Here is a 24,584-nt window from a genome sequence, read left to right on the forward strand (position 1 = left end):
ATTAGGGTGAACCGGGAATATTCTTGGGTCAGGAAATGTGAAGCCAAGGTAGGGTCACAGCTCTGGCAGCCAGCAAGTATTGCTGGGAAAAAACTGATAGAAATGGAGAGATCATTGTTTTTGTCAGCTGATGAGAAAGCAACGTCTAGGCAATGCCAGCTATTTGGGTGTTTTTCCCTCCAGATGCCTTGCAACACTCCAGTGCTGTTGCCTCCATTGGTATGCATTCCACGCATCAAAAATTGCTATCTGTTTGGGCATTATCTTCTGTGTCTCAAAGAAGGTTGTTCAAGCAGAGCCCCTGACCCCAGCACACTCCTCTGTCCCAGACCCTAATAGGAGAAAGTTTTCACCGAGTCCTCTAGCGTAATTCCCCAGACATGGCCCGCTGGCAGAGGCGTATCATCAGATGGTTGTGTGAGAATGAGCTACCTTGATCAACACGCAGTCTATTGCAACCCGTGACACACGGGGTGCCCACAACCGGGTTTTCATGTGACTGTGTAGGAACGATTATCGCAGCCGGAAAATGTCACGCACTGAAGTGAAGTTATGCTGGTTAATAGTGAAGTTATTCTTGTTAATGGTGGGATTGGCATCATACCCTCCACAGTGGCTCTTAGCAGCCGCTCAGAAATACAGATGTGAAGGGGAGCACCAACAGGCCACAAAACTGAACAAGCTGTCTCAGCTGAGCTACAGGCTCTGCCTGCAAATGAGGTTTGAAAGCTGAGTAAAACTAAACCAAGCCCAACAAAGCATGTTAAGTGTCATCCTAGAAAATAAATCATGGAACAAAGACAAGTTTGAAGGTATCTCTTTTCTCTGTCCCTAATGCCTGAGATACTGTGTATTTTTCAGCAGAAAGGATGTGCTGTTTTGATGTATACAGTTCTCAGACCTCAGAAGACACTTAGAGTGTCTTCCAGTACTTGAAGGGAGCATATAAACAGGAGGGGGAATGGTTGTTTATGAGGGTGGACGGTGATAGGACAAGGGGGAATGGTTTTAAACTGAGACAGGGGAGTTTTAGGTTAGATATTAGGAAGAAGTTTTTCACACAGAGGGTGGTGATGCACTGGAACAGGTTGCCCAAGGAGGTTGTGGATGCCCCATCCCTGGAGGCATTCAAGGCCAGGCTAGGGTCCCATCACTTGTGCAGAACTGGCGAGTTGGGTTGGGCAGTATGGGTAGATTTCAATTTGCCCAACCCCTTGCTTAAAAGAGGGCTCACTTCAGTGCTGGACCAGGATGCCCACTGCCTTCACTTCAAGACATCACACTCTTAGTTGCAATGACCTCTTAAGAGGATATGTTTGGAGGTGAGTAGAGGTGGATAAACAAGCAGTGTATCCTTGTAAAGCCGTTCAGAGTGTGAAAACACTCAGTAGACTTTGGCTTTATTGGAAGTTCTTCTTTGTATTACATGGGATATAATTGAAGACTCCATCTGTCTCTGAGGTGCCCAAATGCTGGTGACAGTGATAGCAAATCTCCTCTGTGTTAGTGCTAGTGCAGTGTAAAGCCTAGCCTTGGGGTTAGTGGGACCAGAGGATGAGAAAGGTGGTAGACAGGAGGGTCTGTAGAGTTGTGTTCCCTCCAAGCCAAGAAGGATATGCTGTTATTTTGCTTGAGCATGCACAGCTAGCCAGGCTGGGTATTAGAAACCTAGGCAGGCAGGTACGTGCATTAAACCTGAGTTATGAATACATACCTGTTTGAATTTATGCTAAGGAAGACAAATTTTCCCTGTGTCAAACCAAGCAATATTGAAACCAGCATTCAAAGCTAAGCAAAATATTGTTTTGTTCTAAAAATGAATGTCCCAACAATTGGGATCTTCCGTGGAAAGGTAGCTGTAAAATTATTGCATACAAAAGGTATCAGTCTCACTGCTCCACAGTATAGAAGAAATTAATTGGTCTTCCACAGTTACCGAGGAGAATCAGCAGTCCAATCTGGCCAAAACATGTTAAACATTTTTATGTAAAAACGGAAGGTAAATATTGGTGTGAACGAGCAGTGGATTTGTAAAGGCTTTCATGAAGCTGTTGTACATGCAGAAGTTTTTGCACTGTAGCTCCCACGTTTACAAGGTGATTTTTCTCCTAATTCAGGAAGGTAATGTAATCACATCTAACAGCTCCATGATTATAATGCAACAGTTTAGAAAATGTGAGTGCAGAACCAAAGGCGAAATGAACAGTTGTACAAGATGCATTGCAAACTGTAAATTAAATTAAATTAAATTTAAAATTAATTTCTTTATGGTAGTGTGTAGTTTGTCATTGTTGTGGCAGATGCTTAAGTAAGAGTTTTCTCTGTCACACTTACAGTGGAAACTTCAGGATAGGACCCATTTTAACCTGCAGTTTGCGATTGTGCCATAGGATACCACAGTGCCAGAAGGGAACAATTCCTTGTTATGAAAAGCAAATAAGAAGTAAAAAAATATCACAGTCGGACGATGCATTTGGAAAGGCTTCTTGGAGAGGTTTCTTGATAAATGTGCCTCTGTTTAGTGAGAAATGGTCTGTAATGTTGAAATAAGAATTGAAAACAACTGTTCTTCTTGGGCAGGTTGACCACTAGTGCAGCTCAGTGCAGCTTCTCTGATTTACTAGCAAATATCTTGACCTTTTGTGCAGGACGTTTTCTGCTGTTCTGTGTTTCTGTTGAGCAATAGCCTCCTATCCACAATGCCGTGATGGAAATGAGTCAGTTTGCTCTCAAAAAGCACACAGCCCAATATGAATTAGTGGCAAAACGAAGTCCTTGAATAGATCACAAGACATTCAGCTTCCACACAACCGATTCCCTAACAGCGTTGGTTTCAGGGGGGTAGCACAGATCTTTTAGACTAGGCAGCATGAGTAATGCTGTTATAGGAAACGCCAAAGGGTTTATTCATGACACTTGCTGTGTTAAAGGGCGTTAATGAGTGGTGTTCTTCATGTGGATCAAGCAGATAACTTTCCAGACCTGCTTTGTAAAAGTCAGTCGGAGTTAGGATTGCTCAGTTCCTCACCAGATCGTGCCTAGAACACTCTGGGATGTTTTTGTTATTTTGATTTCACAGAAACTGGGGGAAAAAAACAACTCTTGGAATGTTGGCTGATGTCAGGTATACTTTTTTGTTGGGTTATGTAAAGCTTTTAATTCAGCATTTAAGCTTGGGTCAGGGTCACCAAGCAGTAGGCTGCCAGCATTGCTAGAGAGTCCCGAAAAGCGCAGGTATTAAAGAGCAGACACTGAGGGAAATCAGAAATTCCATAATAGGAATAGAACTTTCCTCATTGAAAGGCCGATTTGTGGTCCGTTTCTTACTATTTATTTCTTTTTTCCTCTCAGCTTCCTTTCTTTTCGGTTTGATTTATGAGTAGTTAAAAATAGCATTTCATCCGAATTGCAACCAGCATGATAATTCATGGAAGTGCTACTTGACATTAGTAATTGTATCAGAATCTGGTCTAAACATTTCTGAATTGGGCCCAATCAAAAGCATGGGATTTAATAGCACTGTGATTTTGGGCTGACTCATCTGAGAGGCTATTTTGGATTTTTCAAGGTATTACTGTCAGTAAGTAGGATTTTTTTTTTCAGAGCAGAATTGCATGAAAGCCATCAAAGAGCACTAAAAAAAAAAAAAGATTAGTGGTCCTCGCTGCCTTTCTGTCTTTAAAAATACCTCTCTGTACCTGTAGATGATCAGATGGAGGCTGACTGAATCAGAAATAGCCTGTTTTTACCATTTTACAAGCACTTTTCATCACAATTGAAATAACTTCAGATCCTATGATGCCCTGCTCATTAGTATTTACTTGGAAGATGATTCCCTAATTTTAGCTGTGCCTGGTCTCAGGTAATCATGTTGGCTCCTTGTGCGGAGCGGACTCCTCCAGGGAGTGATTCATCCAACATCTTACAATGGGGAGAGCCAATTGCTGGAAGAGCCTGTCCCTTCCCAGTGCTGCCTCCAGAGCCCACATCTGAGGCCTTCATCCAAGAGACTAAGAGAAATAGAAGAAGTCTATGAGTTTTCTTGCTAAGAGATGCAGCTAGTAAACCCATGTGTCATGTCATGCTGATGGACATATGATGTACAGGCATGGCCATTTCCAAGCAGAGCTGCCATAGGAGAGTGTTAGGACTCCTGGTACCATATAGTACTGCGTGCCTGTAGTCTGTTCCATGTCCTTAATTCCTAAGAAGTACCCAAATCACACACTTTAGAATCTGTACAGGTTTTAGGAAAAAGTGCTGACAAACGCAATACCTTCTTATCCCTTGCCACAGTTATCTGAAGATTAGAGTTGAAGTGAAGGATGAAACTTTCCTTTGATGGAGTGGTACCTGACCACAGAGGCAGAGAGCCAGTCCTTACACTTTCATTTCTAGAATTATGTTCTTCTCAGGCAATTTGATTAACTTAATGTATTTCAGCTGAGCCCAGATTTTTTCTGAATTCCAGAATACTGTGGTAAACTGCGAAATAGCGTGGGTCTGGATGATGGAAATATTTAGAGGATGAGCCTTGCTGTCATGTTACCTTCACATTAATGGTTTCCTGTGCTGTTAGTCCCATACCAAAACCTCATACAGCCAAGAGCCTACACCTACCAGACGTCTCAGATGAGGGATAAAAGGGAACTCTGAGAGTGGTTCATGTGTGAAACATCATAGTGAAATCCTACACCCCATAGCAAGGATCTTGGCTCATGTAAACTTACAGAAGGAGCACGGCAGACTTAGCAGCTTGCTTCCTGCTGGCAGAGCCCACTGCCAGCACAGCCCCACTTCCAGCTGCATGGGAATCACGGCATCCCAAGACTTTTATTTGATCTCCCTGCAAATCACAAGCAGCTCAAGCGCCTTAGTTATGCCACCTTGAATTAGCAGCATCTGCCTTCTGTGTATCCTTGGCACTCGCCCTCTTTCCTTCTCCACATTCCTTGACTAAATATTATTTCTACTTGCAATAACATTGTGTTACATCACCATAGTGAGATGTTCTCTCTTGTCACTTCTGAGCAGTTGTTGGATGCCTCAAGACATGTCAGTGACCTTGGTCGCATTTCAGCTAGGGGAGCAGTCAGCCTGTGATTTATTTTCTCCTGGTGGGACTATAAAGATCCATAACAAAGTCTCTTTCTGTGCAACACATAGATTAAAGGCAGGGTGTAAAGCTTGATTTCTCTTTAAATAAATCAGTTTCCAGGTGTAGTTCTCTTCACCAAATATTGTGATGCTTAGAATCGTAGTATCATAGAATATCCTGGGTTGGAAGGGACCCATAAGGATCATCACATCTAACTCATGCCTCCACAAAGGACATGGGTGAAATTCTCTTACATAAGGCTGAATGGCCGACCTGTAAAAGGGCAAGTCCTGGCTACCAAGATGTCTTCTCATCATATTTTTAAGTTCCTACCCAGCACAAGACAGTGAACATAGTGCTTTTTTAAATGGGAAAGATGGATCTGTCCACTACCAACAAAAATATACTTTTGTTGTAATGATGTAATCCTGCTAAGAAAACTAAAATTGGCCAAAATTTTGCCACCAGAGATCCATCTGTGGTCCCCATTACCACCATGGTGTTTAGCCATCACAGAATATTTGTCACTGCAACATCTCAGTAAGGTCAGACAGTGCTATGAGGGCCGGTAGGAAACTTGCTGTGGACAGAGGCTGGGCATCTACATTTCTGCTGAAGTCAGAGGGTATTTAGCCACCTAAATACCTTTCCAGAGTTGTCCTGGTGCCTTGATTAATATCACGAGAGACCAAGAGACCAAAATCTGCTCCTGCTTTTCTTAAGTCTCTTCAGCACATTTGTTCCATTTGCAGCGCAGCAGCGCCTTCTCCCCTCATCTCCTTTTCATCAGTTTGCCAATTTAATCAGCAAATCTAGTAGTGCTGTAATACCAAGAAAATGTCCCTTCTACATTCAGAAGGATGTGGAAATCGTTGGTGATACCCTGCTGGAGTCATTAAACCTGATCAGCGGGGCTGCCCGAGTTAGGCTAATACAGCATGGTTGACCTGGTGTAGTGGTGACTCATGATCGACATATTTTAGATGACAAAAATCTCTAGGAGAAACCACTGGGGCAGGTTTCAAGTGGCTTTGAATATTTTTGGATAGAGGAGTGAAGCAGGAAAATAGAAGGCAAATCAGAAGGGAAAGAGAAGGACAAGGGAAGAAAGACTCCATGCAGTAGCTTGTGCTAGAAGTAATCCTCTTTAGCATGTACTTACTGCAAATTTAAGAATTAAATAATTTTTTGTTGTTGTTTGTTTTTTCTTTTCTTTTGTTTTTTAACAATTTCTTTGTTATTGTTTTGTTCCTTTTCAGTTTGTGTGCGGTTCTTCCCATGCTGTTCCGTGGACATCTCAAAATTTCCAGGCAAAATTTGGTGGAGGCTCCGGAAGACTTGCTACAGGATTGTTGAACACAACTGGTTTGAGACTTTCATCATATTCATGATCTTGCTGAGCAGTGGAGCCCTGGTAAGTGTATCGGGATTTCCTTGCTAGCTGAAAGCAGACGGGTCTAAGAGATGTTCTTAAATCAGGTGATCTTAGGAACCCTCACGACTTATTTCTCAAAGCAAAGTATGTTTGGGAGTAAAACAGGCTTTCTGCTTTTCTGATTTCATCTGCCTTTTCCAAATAATGAGGAACTTTCTTCTATTATAACGTAAAATTATGATGTGCATAGGTTTTGAAAAGGGCATCTTTAAGGAAGTCTGCATGAGGAGGTAGCCCAGAATTACCACTTCAGTGTCCTATAGCTGCTCCCTGGTAGCTCCCATCTGAAGACTTGCATCTGGCTCTAGGGGTACCTTTTTCTTCCTTTTTTTTATAACATATTTTCTGACCAGCAAAGGAAAAGATGCAATGAGCAGTGAATCAGAGAACTACCAACAGGGGTAGTGGATGCCTATCACATTCTGAACACAGCTTAGCTTAACCCACCATACCTTCCCTGCCCAGAAATCTGCTTGCAGCCAGAATGAATGTGCACTCATAGAGACTGCTTGGTCATTGCTAATGACTCTGATAAAGGATCCTCTCCTGCTGAGATCCCACAGGGTGCTGGGATTATCTGCTCTGTATTGCCAGCCCTCGGCTTGTTATGGTAGTGGCAACCAGTGGCAGTTTTTGAGAGTTTGACTGATGGTTCCTGATGTAGTGGTTGGCAACCCTGCCTATGACAGAGGGTTGGATCTGGATGATCTTTGTGGTCCCTTCCAACCCTAGCCATTCTGTGATTTACATGGGTCAGGAACATCCCTGAAATTGGTAGGATTTCTCCCAGGTTTTTAGCTGTTCATGTAGTAAAGGGGTATGTCAAAAGTGTTCTGGAATTCGGTCCAGCAGTCCCTGATGTTCTCCTCAGTGAAGGAGTAAGAAATATATCTGCTAAGTTTGCAGATAGTACCACATTTGGACGGGTTTTTCTGAAGGTTGAGATTAACTTCTGCCAAATGGATGAACCCGCCTTTAGTATCTAAGACGAAAGTCTAGTTAGAAAGATGCATGCTTCACCTCGCCAGGGATAATCAAGGGTAGAAAGACAAAATTCAGCATGACTGGTAAGGTAGCAGATTTACTAAAAGGAGCTGGAGAGAGAGCAGGCAATAAACAGAATAAACTACATCACAGCACCGCACGAAAGCCGAACACCCCACTGGGCTGTATAAATAAGCATGTTCTTCCACTCCAGTTGGCATCAAGGAGGCCTCAGCTGGAGCATAGGCTGCAGCTCTGGGCACTGCACTTTGGGAAAGACGTGGGCTAATTGAAGAAACTCCAGAGGAGGGCAACACAAATTATCAGTGGCCTAAAAAAACAGAGGAAAGCACAGAAGAACTGGGCTTATGCAGTTTAAAGAAAGTCTCTGCAGGGAGAGAAGATGGAAATATATAAATGTTAACGCAAAAGGGGAAGAGATAGACCATTCTTCAGGTCCACTACGGATGGGCTGAAATTTCTCCCAGGGGATTTTATATTGTTATGAAAAGCAAAAGGTTGAATAACTTGTGTAGGTACGAATCTGCTGAAAATTGTCACAGCTTTGCTGAAATCGATGGGTTCTGACAGTTTTTGCACCAGCTTGAGGATCAGTGTGTTAATTTTTTAATGCATTTTAAAGGGGGCATGTCATTTGCTATAATACACTTCAGAGAAATGCACTTTCTTACATATGCAATTAAAAGTGCCTTAGATCCTGAAGACTGCAATACAAATCTCATTTACTTTTCATTGCATACTTTTGTGTGTGTGTGTGATTTTGAATTTACTCAGTACACTTGTGCATAAGGGTGAATTCCACTGCGCCTTCTCACTGGCCAGCACTGTGCTTTAACGTATCAGCACTGCACTTTTAGCATTTGGATTGGAGACGTCAGGGGAAACACACATATGTTTTTTTTTTTTTCTGTTATTCTGAAGGAGCTTTTCCAAAAATTGAGCTCGTCTGGCCAAATCCCTGCAACATGCAGAGTTCTTCAGGGACCTTAAAGGAGCATGGTTTAGTGGGCATGGTGAGGATGGACTGATGGTTGGACTCAATGATCTTAGAGGTCTTTTCCAACCTTAACGACTCTGTGATTCTGTTCTGTTTGTATATGGTGGTCAAATCATGAGGGTACATCTACAGCTAATTGCAAAAGATCTGAAAACCTTCCTTGTGCATTTAAGCCATAAATACTCAGACTGGGAGTCTGTGTTCTAACAGTAATTGTGGGAAACACTGCAGGTATCATATTTAATTCTTTTGTAATACACAAAGCAAGGCAGAAGAAACAACCCTTAATGTTTAGTTTAGTCTTCTGTGTAATGTCATAGCTTGTTCAGGAGTACAGTGCACCTGGGGCATTCAGGTTGCATATTCCTCACCACTTATTAAGCTTCTTCCTGGCTCACTGTGTGCTTTTGGTAGATCAAACACAATGTACTTTCTGACAAGTTGGTAGAAAACAAGGAGAGCAAAGACGGGAGAGAGAGCAGGAAATCACTTTAAATAGTTTGTTGTTATTTTTGTGGTAATTGCAAAGTACAGCAAGTCATCTGACAAAGTGAGTGAGCCCCTACCAGAAGTGATAAACTCCCGTCTGTGCATTGTTTTCTGTGGCTTTCTCCAGCAGCTCTTTCACACCCTTGAAATATCATTTTTGAAGGCAAGATAGGAGATTGAGTCGCGCTGAAAACGTCACCCTGAAGTGTGGGGACAAATGGACAAGCGTTGGCTCGGGCTGCCAGAGCTGTCTTGTCAGTTTAATTACTGTTTCCTGGCAGGCAAAAGACCAGTGTGATCGCCGGAGTGACAAGTAGCACACTTCTTGTATCTGCAGGCACTGCATGTTTGCTAACTTTTGGAAGTTCCTCAGAAAGCAACGACAGATCTTGAAATATGTAAATGCAGATAATGAAGCTGGTTAGCACAGGCTCTCTCAAATAACACTGTGCTTTCTTGCTGCCAAATGCTCCAGGTCACACAACAGGACAAGAGGAATATATCAAAACTTGGGACTTCCAGGCTAGAGGGACATGGAGGCAGTTTGGGTAATGATGGCCACTTGGTCAACTGGGGAGGCAGCTCCCAGTCGAGCCCTCTATGGGCCTCCTTGGTACCAGGATACTGTATTATGGCATTATTAGATTATTACTTGATTATTATGGGATGACTTTACTTGTTTGATTTTAGTAGGCGCATTGTTTCATATCATAAATATTTTAAGAGGGTTATTAAGTTGCTTGTACTTGATGCAGGCACTGAATGCCTTTTGATGATCCCTTACACAAGCTTAGTTGGACAGATGAGATGGGTAGATAGATACCTTGACCTTTAAAACATAATTGCTCTGTTAAGTGAATAATAATGAGCATTTCTCGAGGCAGACAGTTGTACCTACCTGAAATGTGATGGCTGAACAGAAGCCAGGGAACTCTGTGCTCTGTAACACAGGCGTAAGCATGTTAATAACCCAATTTGTCATCATTAGCAGTAAGACATGTCTGACTAAATGTAAGGGTCAAATTCTGCCTATTAGGTTAGGATCTGTCCTATCTATGTCTGTGCACTTATTCTGGTGGTATCATTGAACTACATAAGAAATCATTGCCAGTACATGATGTCTCATCAAATGGTATTACAGACTTGCAGTGCAGCACTGATGCTTTCTGACACCATTCAGCAGAAGCTTTTAATCAATATTTTGCACTTCCAGGCTTTTGAAGATATTTACCTTGAAGATCGAAAAAACATAAAAACCATGCTGGAATATGCTGACAAAATATTCACTTACATCTTTGTATTGGAAATGCTCCTGAAATGGGTGGCTTATGGCTTCAAGAAGTATTTCACCAACGCCTGGTGCTGGCTTGACTTCCTCATTGTCGATGTAAGTATTGTTTTGGAACTGTGCTGCTTCTTGTGTTGTGATTTTGTGGTGCGGAAGGATGGGCTGTTAAGTCTGGTAGCTTTGCATCAGCAAAATGACAGCTGTTGCTCCATGAGTAGCAATCTTTGGTGAATGTAGGAGGTCACCAGCCTTACTATGTGACCATGCATCCCCAGGGCACAGCACACCCAACAAGCTCCGTGTCATTGTCAGAGATGTTACCCTGCTAATGTGAGTGACGTTCCCTTCTGGTCTCCTTTACGAGTGAAGGAGTCCAGAGGAAGGTGTGAATAATGCTCCCATCAAAGTGATGTCAGTATTACAAAACCATCAAAAGTACTCTAAGACCTGGAGATACTACAGTGCTTAGTTCTTCCGAGAAGATAATCTTTAAAACCAGGAGCAGTTCAGTGTTCATTCCCTAGGGATGTTGTTAGAACCAGCCATATCCTCTCCAAAGTTGTGTGGACTGCAGAAGAGCAACAGATGTTAGTACACAAAACCTGAACTGAACAAGGGATGGATCTACTGAATACAAGAAAGACCAGAAACATTGCATCCTCCACAATAGCTTTAATGTCTCATCACAGAGTATCAATAGAGGCAGTTATCTCCCTGAGGCTATTTCTTATGAGCTTGAAGTATTAATATGGAAGGTTGGCAGAGCTATGCCATGATTGAAACTTATTAAACTTTTGATAAATTATTTTTCCCCCCCATTTTAAGTCTGAACCTCCACTCGGTGGAAAGCTGCTCTGTCTTTGGCATTATTCCAGAAAAGCACTTCAATGAGATGATTTACTGGTTTGGAGTTATGGGCATGTCTAAGTGCACTACTGGATCAGAGCCTTTGGAAGCTTCTCCAGAGCTTTAATAAATTGATTTATGAAAAGGAAGTTCTTTACATAAATTGTAAGTCATAAATTCCTCTTCGTGTACATGCTTGGAAACCTCTTAAATGGAAGGCACTTATTTTTCACAGATTAGCTTCAACAGAAGAGGAAGGCCTGGTTTAATTATCTAACCACAAAATTGGAAACCACCAGTTCTTAATTTATAGCCCAATCCTGAAAACTGGGCTTACTCTGGTTTAGATCAAGTGACATAGCTTTTCTTCTGTGATTTCTCGATCTTTATAACGGGACTGCTAAAACTTATGTAAAGTTATATGTGTTTCCAGGAGCTAATGTTCATCATGAGCTTCTGGAGACTAGAAGGGCTAGATGAAAGCTCAGTAGTGTCCCTTATTTAAGTAAGTAGTGTCCCTTACTGTAAGTGAGGGTCTCCCTGACAGGAACAACTGTTTGCATGGTGAATTCACCTAAGCAATTTGGTGCTCTGCTGCATTATAAACATTAACTAGTGCTAAGTGTACAACCACCAATACCTTCCCTAGGACTCCCCAGCACAACCACTGCCCTGACTTTTTTATTTTCTTAACCCACATGTAAATACTATTTTCACAGGCTCCCCAAGCTAGCCCAAAAGTTGTCCCAACATTGGGTTGGTTTTGTTACTTCCTCAGCCCTATATAATTGTTTGTCCTTTAGCATCCTCAATTTAAAAAGCTTTTCCCCATGTCCCGACGTCTCCTTCAAAGTCATTTGCCAACACAGATTATGAGAACTGGTACTGTATTTTTAGCAGGTTTAACAGATGCTCTTCTACCCTCTTACTCACATACCCTGCCACTCAGAATTGGCAGAGTAACATTTTTACAGCACACTTTTTACTTGCATTTACATTTTCTTTTTGGTCCTTTGAGAACCAAATCACTGCCACTGAGCTGCAGAAGGGATTGAATGGGTGAATTAGCTCCTCCGAAAGAAGCAGATGAACCACTTGTCTGATTTTCTCAAATTTATTTGTTTAAAATTATTCACTTAAGAATTCCTGATCCGCAAATTATTCACTAGTAATTTGGTATCGGTATTCAAAATTCAAGCTGCAGTGGGTGATTTTTCTTTGGACATGGGAAACCATCTATCATCTGTTTTCTTCTCATTGTACAAATGCAACTCGGAGCCCTTTCTCTGCTGTGAATAATTCATAAAACAATCTCAAAATTTGCAAGCATTCACTGTTTCTAAATGGGAAGTGAACCCAAAGGAGCTGTAAGCACATTGCTGAAGAATTATTATTTCCTCATACTTACCCTGCTCAGTGAAGGACCTCTGACTCTGATATGGGCCTGTGGAGCAGCAAAAGCCCCATCCCACAATTGTGGATTACCAAAGAAAAGTGTGTCTTGCAGAGCCTGAACATCACAGTAATCTGCAGACTGAGGGCTGTTTTTGCTGCGGGTGGAATCCTTAAAGGATGACCTCTGACAATGGGCCTCTGCATCTCAAAGAAGTGTGCTGGTGTATCAAAGTAGAAAGAGAGCACTTTCAAATACAATGCAATACAATGAAGTTGTATCAGTGATGCTGCAACTGATTCCTTTGGGAGGAAGGTAGAAAGGAATAATCAAACCACAAATAGAGGCTTATTTCAGTTTAGGGAACCTGGGAGAGATGCCTTAAAAGTCTGCTGAAATTTCGGATATACTGAACAATGTACACCTATACGTTACCTCCTTGCAAACAGCAAGTATGCTCTGAAAAGTAGCTCACTTCTACGAACAGAACTGTCCTAGGCACACAGATTGGAGTGATGAGGAGTATAAGTCACAGCTATTTTCAAAGGACAAAAAATCAGAGACTGCAGTGTGTCTGATGTGTAGACAGACATCAGCATCACCATCAGGAACGGTGTTTATGCATGGGCCTCTTTGCTAGGCTGCACAGGCAAATATTTTCACAAAGAATAGATATTTTCCAAGCATTCATGCAATCAAAACCTCTTCATGCTAAGCAGATTAAACAGGGAGTACAAACAGGGCCAGAGATGAAGGCGCATGGCATTCAAACCAAATGTTTATGAAAACTGCTCGCAACCAGGCATGTCCTGCAGCAGGCAGAGAGAGTCAGGATTTAGAACAGAGAGTGGATAAACTCCCCCAGTTGTGCATGCTGGTGTCATGTTTGGTGTCACTTTCAGTTGTTTCCTCTGCCCTATAAATATTATCTCAAGTTTATCTAGTTCAAGCTTCAACTAATTAAGTCTGATCTACAGCTGATGCTATTGCAGTAGTCATTGAGGGAATGCTGAACGTCATTTGGAGGGCTGAGATGTTGCAATCAGCAGGTTGGTGGTTGGACTAAATGATCTTAGTGATCTTTTCCAACCATAAATATCCCTTCCCTTCCCTTCCCTTCCCTTCCCTTCCCTTCCCTTCCCTTCCCTTCCCTTCCCTTCCCTTCCCTTCCCTTCCCTTCCCTTCCCTTCCCTTCCCTTCCCTTCCCTTCCCTTCCCTTCCCTTCCCTTCCCTTCCCTTCCCTTCCCTTCCCTTCCCTTCCCTTCCCTTCCCTTCCCTTCCCTTCCCTTCCCTTCCCTTCCCTTCCCTTCCCTTCCCTTCCCTTCCCTTCCCTTCCCTTCCCTTCCCTTCCCTCTCTGTAGTGGAGGGGACAGACCCTGCAGAATCCATCAATAGAGAACTCTCTCAGAAACAGGATGTACTAGCTCTAACTCATTGGTAGCGATACTCCCCCCCCAAAAAAGCCACAGGCAGGTTTCATGGCCTGTGGCATACACAGAAAAATCCTCTTAAGCGGGCACCAATGTCATCTCTCTACAAAAGTCCACTATTGCAAATCCGTTGTCTCCACTGCAGCTTTTGGCTACAATTTAATTGACCAAGGGTTAGTTCCAATCAAGGTTTAAAAGAACCTGATTGTTGCTTTCTGGTTTCAGGAATAAGGGAAGGTGAGCATTTCCCCACAAATTCTTCCTGAGATGATCACATCTTTCAACATTTGATACTTGGAAAAGATCTTTCCTAAATCGATTGCTTGTTGGGAAGGTTATAACAGAAAGTGTTTCTGGTGTTTGCCTGACACTGCTGAGTTTGTTCTTGGAGATCTGTACTCCCCATTGAGCACCTTTCCAAATTTCCTGCCTACTTGTCTAAGAGCTGCTCATGAATGTTCACTCATTAAATACACTGTCATTTTCACTGAAAGCTTAAAAATATAGAGAGAAAGATTTTCCAGCATAGTTTCCTGGAAAGCTCTTGCTCTAAGACTTCTGCTTAGAATACTTCACTGCCTGATGAGTTAAAGAACAGCTAATAATCTTTGGGTTTGAGATGAATAAGTTTAACAGTCTTTCTGTCCCTAGCTGAGAATTGAATTGAATTAAATTATGCCCTTGTGTTGGATTGTCTTTAAGTGACAATTAAAAACTTGCTGTGTGAAGTAAATATTGACAGCTTATGATTATTTTAATTGTTTTTGTTTTTGTTTTGCATCTGTACTCCCTGTTGATTAGCAAGGTGATTTCTGTTTGCTTTACCAGTAATTACACAATCTGCTGTAATGAGTTGCTCCAAGACAGCACTGAAATCCAATTTGTATTCTTTGGATAGTGTCTTAAAAACATGTGGATTTCATCTAGTTTCTGTTTGGAAAAGCACAGGGGAGCAGAATGACAGAAATACAGCCGAGATGATAGAGTAAAAATAATATAGCTCGTCACTTGGAGAAGCGTCTTGTGAGTGAATTTATTAGTGCTCTCTGTGAGCTATTGAAATTCCACAGGTTACAGCAGAGCATTATTACCTCAGGGCGGGTTTCTGACTGGTTTCCTTCCAGTTCGTCAAAGCAAATGCTCTCGTGGGATCTTTGAGGATGTCTCAGTGCATTCTTCTGGGCTTCTGCCAATGACATAAACCTTCCAGCTCACTAATAGAAAAGAGGAATCCCTCTCTACAAGCCAGGGAGCCTTGTTTCAAAGAAAAGAAATATATTAAAAATGCTGTTTTACTCCACGTTGGCTAATTCAGGATAAGTGGGGAACAAAATTCCATGTGAAGATAAGCGGTTTTAATGTGTGTTAGCATGTCAGTGGGCACTGTAAATCTTCCTTCTGCCTCTGCATGCTTTATCTCAACACAACACACGTGAAAACATCCAAATGTCTTGTCTTATCTTGGTTTGCACTTCATGTTAGTTACCACATAGACGCCAAGTGAAGCACAAGCTGGATTTCAGGCAAGGCATAGCAGGACAAAGTTTGCTTCAGTCACAGGAGAAGGAACAGGTGAATGAGGAGAAAAGTCCATCAGGAAGCTGAGCTTACATGTTGTGAACTGGTTGCAGTATAAAGATTTATTTATTTTCAACTTCAGCTTTTGAAAGTAATGTAAAAAGCTCAGCTCAGCTCAGATTGTGCTCAACTGGATTTACCAACCCCTCCTTTTTCTTGAATAGAATTTCAGTACTCTTTTATTATGAACACATCCTTGGCCTCAAGGTGTGACAGAGGAGGTTCAAGTTGGATATTATGATGGTTGGACTGGATGTTCTTGGTGATTCTAGGATTCTAGAAGTCTAGGATTAGGAAGAATTTCTTTTGAGAGTGTTCAGGCACTGGCACAGGCTCCCCAGGGAGGTGGTGGAGTCACCGTCCCTGGAGGGATTCGAGGAACTTGGAGATATGGCCCTGAGGGACTTGGTCCATGGGCATGGTGGGATAGGTGCGGGTTAGACTTTGTAATCTTAGAGATGTTTTCCAACTTTAATGATTCTGTGGTTCTGTGAGAAAGAGAGTAATGGATGAAACCTTTCAGCTCTTGCATGCTGCCTGCCAGGCCGTCTCCATCAGCATGGCAGCCAGATTCCTTACAGAGTGTTCTCCCTTAGATGCAGGCTCATATCTGGGAAGGAGATGTGAAGCATATTTAAGAGTGCAGATAGCCTTCCATGCTCTGTAAGACTGATGGAGGATTTTCATACAGTTCTTCTTCCTGATGACCAGCACCTTTGCAACCCCCACTGCTGCAGAGTGCAAAACATCTTCCTACCACACCTGAAGCTTTATCCTGGATGACCAGGAGTGAACAGAGTGCTGAAGAGACTGGTGGTAGTCAAAGGGGAATAAAAAGGGGTTAGAAGGAAACGTGAAGGCTGTCCCCAGTGGTGCAAAGATGTTGGGTTGACCTCCTACCTTGTCTAGGCTGTGCTTTGGGGTGCTTTGTGCTATGAAAACAAGGACTCCTTGTATTCTGTCCTTCCTGGACAAGGAGACAAGGAAGGCCACAACTTCAACTGTTGAAAACAGTGCACCCACACTTTTCTCTTTTTCTTATGCATTATGTCATATCCAAGTAATGCTGAGCCTGATCCTGCCCAGAAATAAGCATCCGTTCAGCTCAGTACCTCAACTCCCACCGGCTGCGACGGAAATGGAGCACATCCGATGGGGCTGAGCCCCAGGGAAACGTTCTCTCAGCAATTACTATGCACACCCCTGGCATTACAGCACTGTCTTCAAGTAATAAATAATAATCAAGCGCATCCCCATCTACTCCTGACAACAGCAGTCGGCATCAAGGGGGGTACCCTGGGATGCATCAGGCAGTGTTTTCATAGATCTTTTGAAGGGGAGAATATCGTTTCTGCTCAGTTGTCCTAAATCAAGGCTGTCTCTGCACAGCATCTGGATGAGAAGCAGAATGGAGTTGACAGTGAATAAATTCTTTTGCTCCAAATTGCAGTAGGAATACTGGATTTTCCCAAGCAGCTGCAGCCAGGCAACCACCTTTGCTGCAAGAAGGAAAATCCTGGGCAAGTGCTGACTCATCTAAGGGTATCCCACAGTCCCCAGAAGTCACATCAGTGCTTCTGCAGTCCTTACCCGTGCTGATAAATGGCAGCCAGAGGTCTGGCAAAAGCCACAATGGGAAGACCATAGAAACGTAGCATCATCGAATTGTAAAGGTTGGAAAAGACCTTTAAGATCATGAAGTCCAGCCATCATCCCGCCCCCAGCATGCCTACTGACCACGTCCCTCAGTGCCACATCTCCACAGTTCTCAACACCTCCGGGGTCAGTGACTCCACCACCTCCCTGGGCAGCCTGTGCCAATGTGTTACCACTCCTTCTGAAAAGGCATTTTTTCCTAGTGAAGAAGATGAACTGAGACAGTCTGAAAACCCATTTGAAGTGGTTGGGGTGAGAAACGCATGAATCCCAAAGGCAGCCAAGCCCTTTGGCATCTCCCTGGATGCAGGCACACGGCAGCAGGTTGTTCAGCTCACTCCCAGAAATTAGCTGGGGTTTAATTCCTGGCTCACAGCCATCTGCCTTGGGAATGCTCTGGAGCCGTTAGAAAAGCCTGAGCAGGTGTGGAGGAGGTGACAGATTAAGAGAACAGCAAGACATAAAGAGGTTCTTCTGGAGACTGCCAGGAAGCAATTGGGATGCAGGAATGATGTTTGTAAAAGGGCTTATGACAACAGGGGAGGCACATATTGCCTCAAAACACACTGCCTTAAAATCTGTGGACATGAGGAGCAGGGAATTGGCTGAGGGGATGGAATATGAATAGACTTTCAGAGCTTTAGTTTGAGTGTTAGACAGGAAAAAAAAAACATTAAAGAGGAAATTCCCTCTAGACAAAAAGGCTGAGTGGATGATGTGAAAGCCTTTTTTAACCTCATTTATAAGAATTAGTGCCTGGCTTTCCAGGAGATAATTTTTTGTTTATAATTAAGCCAAGCACTCATGTATCCCATCATATTACCATACATGAGAGCACTTCAGAGCAGAAGCAGACCTGCTGCTGTGAGGGCAGCCCTTTGTTACCGCGTTCATCTCCATACCATGGCCAGCTTCAGAGTCTGTGGCCTTCACTTGAACGTGAGGGCTGCGGCTCAAGGAGGCAGGCAGCAGAGGTGGGAATTTGGCATAGGGCACCTTAGTGTCTCCGGTGTCCTAATTTAAAGGCTTTTATTTACTTTTCTGCCTTTTGCTGCTGCTGTGCAGCTCCTGGATTTGCAGGTGCAATCATGCATTTGGCATCTGTGAGGCAGAAAATGCAGTGCCCGAGCGAAAGGGTAAACAGATATGAGAAAAGATTAAGGGGATAATAAACTTCTGCTCAGAAATGGTAGGTGCTGGAGGGAACAGCCACTTTGTTACAGGCCCTTTTAACCCAAGGGTATTTTAGACAGCTAACAGAAACTCCAGATATCTCAACTGTATTTGCAAATTCCTGTTCCCCCTCTAGTTTTCCCATTCTGTAGTGAGGGTAGAGATGTAACTTTGTTCCTTTCCAGATGAGGAGAAGCAACTGGGGTCCAGGGGTCTGGTTTGTAATGGCACTGAGCTGCCACATGGCTTGTGAGAAATGGAAGAGACACCCAAAGTAATCCCAGCTCTCTTCCTTCTACCTTGCATTTAGGAAATAAATACCTAAATGAATTAAACACAATTAGAGACAGACAGGTGTTGCTGAGGCACACAAAAAGCTACTTGAAAGCACTGGGGGCCTGCATTAGCTGGAATGGCTTATTTAAATAAGCAGCCCAAGCTTTCAGCTCGGCTGCTGTGCTCCCTTTCGGACAGCCTTTTTGCTCTTCCTCCCACTCCCCAGTCTCTCCTTGGAGCAAGCAGGTTAATTTGATGAAATCCCTGAGTGCACACAGCACGTGCTGCCTCCTCAGCCAGGGCCGAGGTCTGTGCTCCTCTCCCAGCTTGCAGAGTGTGTAGTTAGAAGTAACCTCCTCACAGGTTTGAGGCATTAAATTGGCAGCCAAGGAGGATTCTTGAAGCTGCCAAACGGTTTATTCCTTGGCTCTGCTGTTAATTCATCTCAGTGGTGACGTGGTCTGTGCCAAGAAGCATCGCGCTGCTTGGGTCCACTTCGTTATCTGGAAGGATGTGCTTTTAGGAGGGTGAGAGAACTGCAAATAAATAAATGAAAATAAAAGGTCTCAAATCTGCAACTCAAATCTGCCTCCTTGTTACAGGGAGCTCTGTCAGGCTCAGGTGAAGTGCTACTCCCAAAGGCTGTGCCCTTTGGCACGTGCAAGATTGCCTGAATAGAGGGTGTGCATGCTCCTGAGGTACTATTACAATGTATGTGTATAGGAAGTAACCCAACTACTGTTGTAAATGCAATAGCTCCTTGGGAAAAAGTCTGTCTCCTTTGATTAAAGACCCTTTCCTCTGTGTGTGCTGAAAGGAAACTCATTATTGCACATCCTACTTTACAATGCTTTTTTCCACGCTCTTAAAATTCTCTTTTGACAGCTTTACTGGGGTTTATATCGGTTTACAACACCAATTTCTTAAGTCACTGTCAGATAGTGAAGACATATATACCCATTCTGTGACTTTATCTCTGTGTTCATAATTTCAATAGTCCGAGAAGTGCTGCATATCTGTTAGCTCATGAATTATGTGAGTACCACTGCGCTCCCTGTAGGGTTCTTCAAGGAGTTTGAAACATTTGATAGCTTGGAGAAGTGCTCTATAAAGGCAGTGCTTGAGAAGAAGCTGATACATTTTCAAAGGAGCTCATTTTGCCATCCCCACCACTTTGCTTCTCACAGGTGGATACAGGGCACACCATGGATGGTTGGTAGGAACAACACTGAGCATCATGGGAATGACTACGTCCTGATTCTTGCACAGGACTTTTTCTTAAATGTAATCTAGTAGTGCACTGTTAAAATGGTTGAGAAATTTAGGTATTGTTCTCATTAGAAGCATAATAGCAAGAACTTTCAAGAGCTATCAGTGAGGCTAGTCTCCTTTTAGAGATCATTGCTTGTATTACAGCAGTCTGAATCCATTGATTCTTCTTGATTTTGCCTTGGAAACACCTGTAAACGTTGTACAATGGCAGACCCATGCTGCTAAGCTCTATAGATGACACAGGCTCGCTTTCAGAACACCATGCATTGGCCGGATAATCCCCATGGCTGGCATTTCTGGTGCTCAATGCAGTCACAGAGTTTAAAAGCTCTGATTTTTTTCTTGAGTGCAACACTGAAAATGGCAAAAAAAAAAAAAAAAGAGAGAGAGAGAGGTAGATTTTATTCATCTTCCCCTGTACCCATCTCCAGGAAGCTGTCGTACAAACCCCTTCAAGATCCATCATTTTTCCCAGTAAAGGAAATCTATCTAGATAAATTGCATGTAGAAATATGGTGCATAGATACATCTGTAGACATATGTACGTAAAACTACCTGTGAGCAAAGAAAGTGAGGAACAGGAGAGACAAATTTCCCTAAATGCCAGGATCAGAGAGAGCTCAGCAACACCCATCTCTCTACAGTGGTGGTAAGAAGCCAAGTTGTGTAGGGGACATCAACTGTGGTCTTGCCCAAAGCCTGGGATTTACTGGGAAACTCAGCTCTGCCATTGAGCCAGGTGGTAAGTGTTGTTTCTTTCAGGGCTTTTCACTCATTTAGGATGGAATTCTTTTGGGGAAATTTGGGAGTTTGGGAAGATATTAGGAGGAAGTTTTTCACCCAGAGGGTGGTGACGCACTGGAACAGGTTGCCCAAGGAGGTTGTGGATGCCCCACCCCTGGAGGCATTCAAGGCCAGGCTGGATGTGGCTCTGGGCAGCCTGGTCTGGTGGTTGGCGACCCTGCACATAGCAGGGGGGTTGAAACTGGATGAGCATTGTGGTCCTTTTCAACCCAGGTCATTCTATGATTGACTATGATTGATTCTATGATGTCCTGTGACTGAAATCCCAGCCCATGGGACTGTTGGGACTTCTGCCATTGATGTCTGTAGAGGCAGGATCCCATCTCTGATTTAGGAGGACCCTTTTGCAGCCTTACAGACTCTTATTGCTGACTAGGTGTGAACTGAGGCTTGTGATAGATAGCAAACTCCAATGAAAGCATCATCTTGGAGACTTCAGAGGAACCAAAAAAAATCAAGAAGTAAAGGGGATATGGAGCAGCCTAGAGCTAAAGTAGAGGGTACTGTTACTTGATTAGGGGAAGGGAAGGAAGATTTAGATAGAAAACTGTGAAAGCTTCGTAGTAAGATCTAGCAGGTTCTGGAAAGTACCTTAGAGACGATGTTAGAAGCAGAGCACCTGCAAAAAAGAACAATAAAAAGGCATCTTAGATCAGAAGAGGTGCACGGGAGGATGAGAGACTCTGTAGCTTCTCCGTTAACATATGTGCCATGCAAAAGAAATCTCAAACCCAACAGCAAGTTGTGCATTTTATGGGAAACACTTAAGACAATAGGATTCCTTAGGATTCACCTGAGTCCCATAGTGTTACAGTGCTGTCTGGTCTTCAGAGATATTTTTTCTCTGAAAATACAACAAAACCATTTGCAAACAGGTGCTGGAAGAATTAGAAACATGTGCAGTATCATGAATGTGGAGGCTATGCAGGGCTTGCTGGTGTTTTCTGTGTGCCTGCAGGATTCTCATACTGAGCAGGGAACAAAAGCAGAAACTTAAGAGTAGCTCCAGGCTGTAGCAGGAAAAGAAACTTGCAGAAACCGCTGACTCCACCTTTTGCTATGATTATGTGGGGCAGTCAGCACCAATTTTGAAAACTGCTTGGTTTTTTGTTTCCTAAAAATAACCTTCCAGGTCACTTTTAATCAAATCCAAATGGCCAAGCCTGTGGGTTAGTGATTCTCCTATAAATAATATTTGACGGGGATACCTTCAAAACCAACAGATGAGCATTTAAACAAGTTGCCACAAACTCAGTTCTGACTCCAGCCCTGTAAATCATTGCCAAATATCACACTGCTTCATGGCCTAATCCTGTGAATAGATATCTAATGCTGTGTAAATCTGTGTCAGGAGGACAACAGCACCTGTGATGTGTATCAGGGTGACATTTGTGGCACTCTAGAGAAAATGGTAATCTGCTCAGATCCAAGGACTGGTCCTGCAGGATTTGAACAGGACATCATCTGCCTTGATGGAAAAGGGAGTTAAGGGTGTAAATCTGGGGTGAAGGAGGAAGCATGCAGATGCACATAACCAGGGCAGGTTGGAAACCTTGAAAATATCTGACTTGCAGTCACTGGGCAAAGCCAGCAAAGGAGGGTGTTGAGTGCTCTTTATCGATTCATTTTAAGTCTGTACATTTATTTTACAGTGAATGAGATCACTCTGAAGCGTATGAGTGTGCAGATTGTGGTTCTGTCACTGAGTATATTATTTTTTCTTCCTGCCTTTCTTGATAGGGAGTTCCAAGGTTTTGTGGGATTGAGGCCATTTTCTGTGCTGATCTTTCCCCCAAAGACATAAATATGTACCATGGCATTGCCCTCTGGAGAATCTCCATGTGGAGATTCATTTTGGTTCCTTTTTTAATACGAGCAGATGGGCAGTATGAACGCTCGAGGAACATGAAGAGCATTGAAGCCCCTCCATGATTCCTTCAGATTTGAAAATATTTCAAAATGTATTTCAATGAAATAGTCTTTGAGATGTATGGGCCTTAGCACTGAGCACCGATTGAGCTTCCTTTCCCTTTGGAGGCTGTGCAGGAACCAGAATAAAGTGAAAAACTGCAGATTCGAAGCTGTGAACAGGATTATTTCAGAGTCCACGTTATTAAATCAGATCAGCAATCTAGAAGACTTGTTTTCTAATGAGTAAGCGTAAGATGGATAATTGAACGGTAAGACTAAAATCTTTTATCACGGCTGGAAATGGATAGATCTTACGGGTGCTTTCATCTGGAAAGCCCTAAATTATAGCACTTACATGACTCATGATGTCTTCAGTAGTGGGAGAGGCACACACACCTTGAGCATGGGTGTCAGAGAATGCTGCTTTCATAACAGCGATCTCTTTTCTCATCCACTTTGTGCAAGCTGACATTGAGAGGATTTCTCTGTGCTTAGTTAAAAGAAAACCAACATCTTTGAAAGTGTGTTCTATAAAGTTTGCACTTAAAATGGAAAAAAAAAAAGTTTAGTGAGTTGGTAGGAGTTCTGTATATGTGAGGATGTAAAAACATCGGTTTTTTTTCTCTGTTGTTCCAATTAAATGACTCTCACATAAAGCTGGGTTTATTTCCACTGTTCCACTAACCAGCTGTTTCTTTTCAGAAGGAAAAGGCAGGAGAGAAGGAAAATGGCAGAAGCATACTAACAGCTTGGATTTTTGCTTTGTATCTTCATCCAGGTCTCCTTAATCAGCCTCATAGCCAACACTCTTGGATACTCCGAGATGGGTCCCATTAAATCCCTCAGGACCCTCCGAGCTCTGAGACCACTGAGAGCGTTGTCACGGTTTGAAGGGATGAGGGTAAGGAGCACACAAAGCACCGATCAGAGTTGAAATGCATGACAGCAAGCATGTAACACGGCCCCGTTGCACTCGGTCTAGTCTTCATTTCTTCTGCTCAAGAAAATGATTGATAATGCTGTCCCAAAACAACAAATTCAGAAATCCCTCCTTTGTCTTGATTGTAATTGTACCATTACAGCTTTATCCTCCAGTGGATGTCATGATAAACTAATCCTGCTGCCTAACTTGTCATATTTCACTTCAGAAAACAGCTTTTTGGCTGAGGAAGCATCTGGCTAGCAATTACCTATGCTTTATAAGGCACATCAGAGGAATAACCAAGCTTCAAATTTACTCCCTGCCTTTGGCATGTATTAAAAGAAGACTGGCTGGGAAGTTCTTAAGGACTTTTTCACTAATAATTAAAGCAAAAATTAAACATGCCAAAGATATGGAAAGCAAACAAATGAATAGAATTTTTTTTTTTTCATTTGACCAGATCGGAGTTTTAATGTGGGATATCAGGACTGATATTAAAACTGTGTAGCTTGGATTGTTCTGTCTTTAGGACCCACTTTGCTCTCTTTCATGTATACAGCATACCTTTTTCTTTGTAACCTACGTGCTGAACTGATCAGTCACAGGCTAGATGGGTTCTTTGTTTGTTTAACTCTTTGCACCATGTGTAACCTGAGAACTAACTTCTGTATCAGCAGAGGTTACTGCTAATTGCTACTTGCAGATGGCATATCTTTCCCATGATCAGATGGAACTTGTGAACATGTAGTGAGCTCCACACATGGAGCTCTTTGCAATTAACTGCTCTCATTGCAATACCATTACTGTAAGACAGGAGTCTAGGAGAGCCTGACCTTCAACCCAGGAGCCATGATAATGGGGGATGAAAACCCTTTACCCATAGTTTGCCTGTTCTGGGGATGATCAATATTAAGGATCTACTGCTTTGTCCCGGAGAACTTGTGATTCTCTAAATTACATTACTTTTGAGATAAAGATCAGCAAAAATCTATATTCATCTGGGCAACCAAA

General features: G+C 42.8%; 1 protein-coding gene across 6 annotated transcripts in view; it reads left to right on the forward strand.

The window, feature by feature from the left end:
- The window catches only part of SCN5A (sodium voltage-gated channel alpha subunit 5), a 205,374-nt gene that overhangs the window by 159,929 nt on the left and 20,861 nt on the right, over positions 1-24,584 (forward strand). For all 6 annotated transcript variants that reach the window (NM_001318446.3, XM_040675933.2, XM_040675923.2 and 3 more), the window contains 3 exons: positions 6,358-6,512; positions 10,238-10,411; positions 23,430-23,552. In NM_001318446.3, coding sequence (NP_001305375.3) covers positions 6,358-6,512; positions 10,238-10,411; positions 23,430-23,552 — 452 coding nt within the window. The remainder of the gene's footprint in view (positions 1-6,357; positions 6,513-10,237; positions 10,412-23,429; positions 23,553-24,584) is intronic.

Source organism: Gallus gallus, chromosome 2, assembly GCF_016699485.2.
Source record: "Gallus gallus isolate bGalGal1 chromosome 2, bGalGal1.mat.broiler.GRCg7b, whole genome shotgun sequence".
NCBI lineage: Eukaryota > Metazoa > Chordata > Aves > Galliformes > Phasianidae > Gallus > Gallus gallus.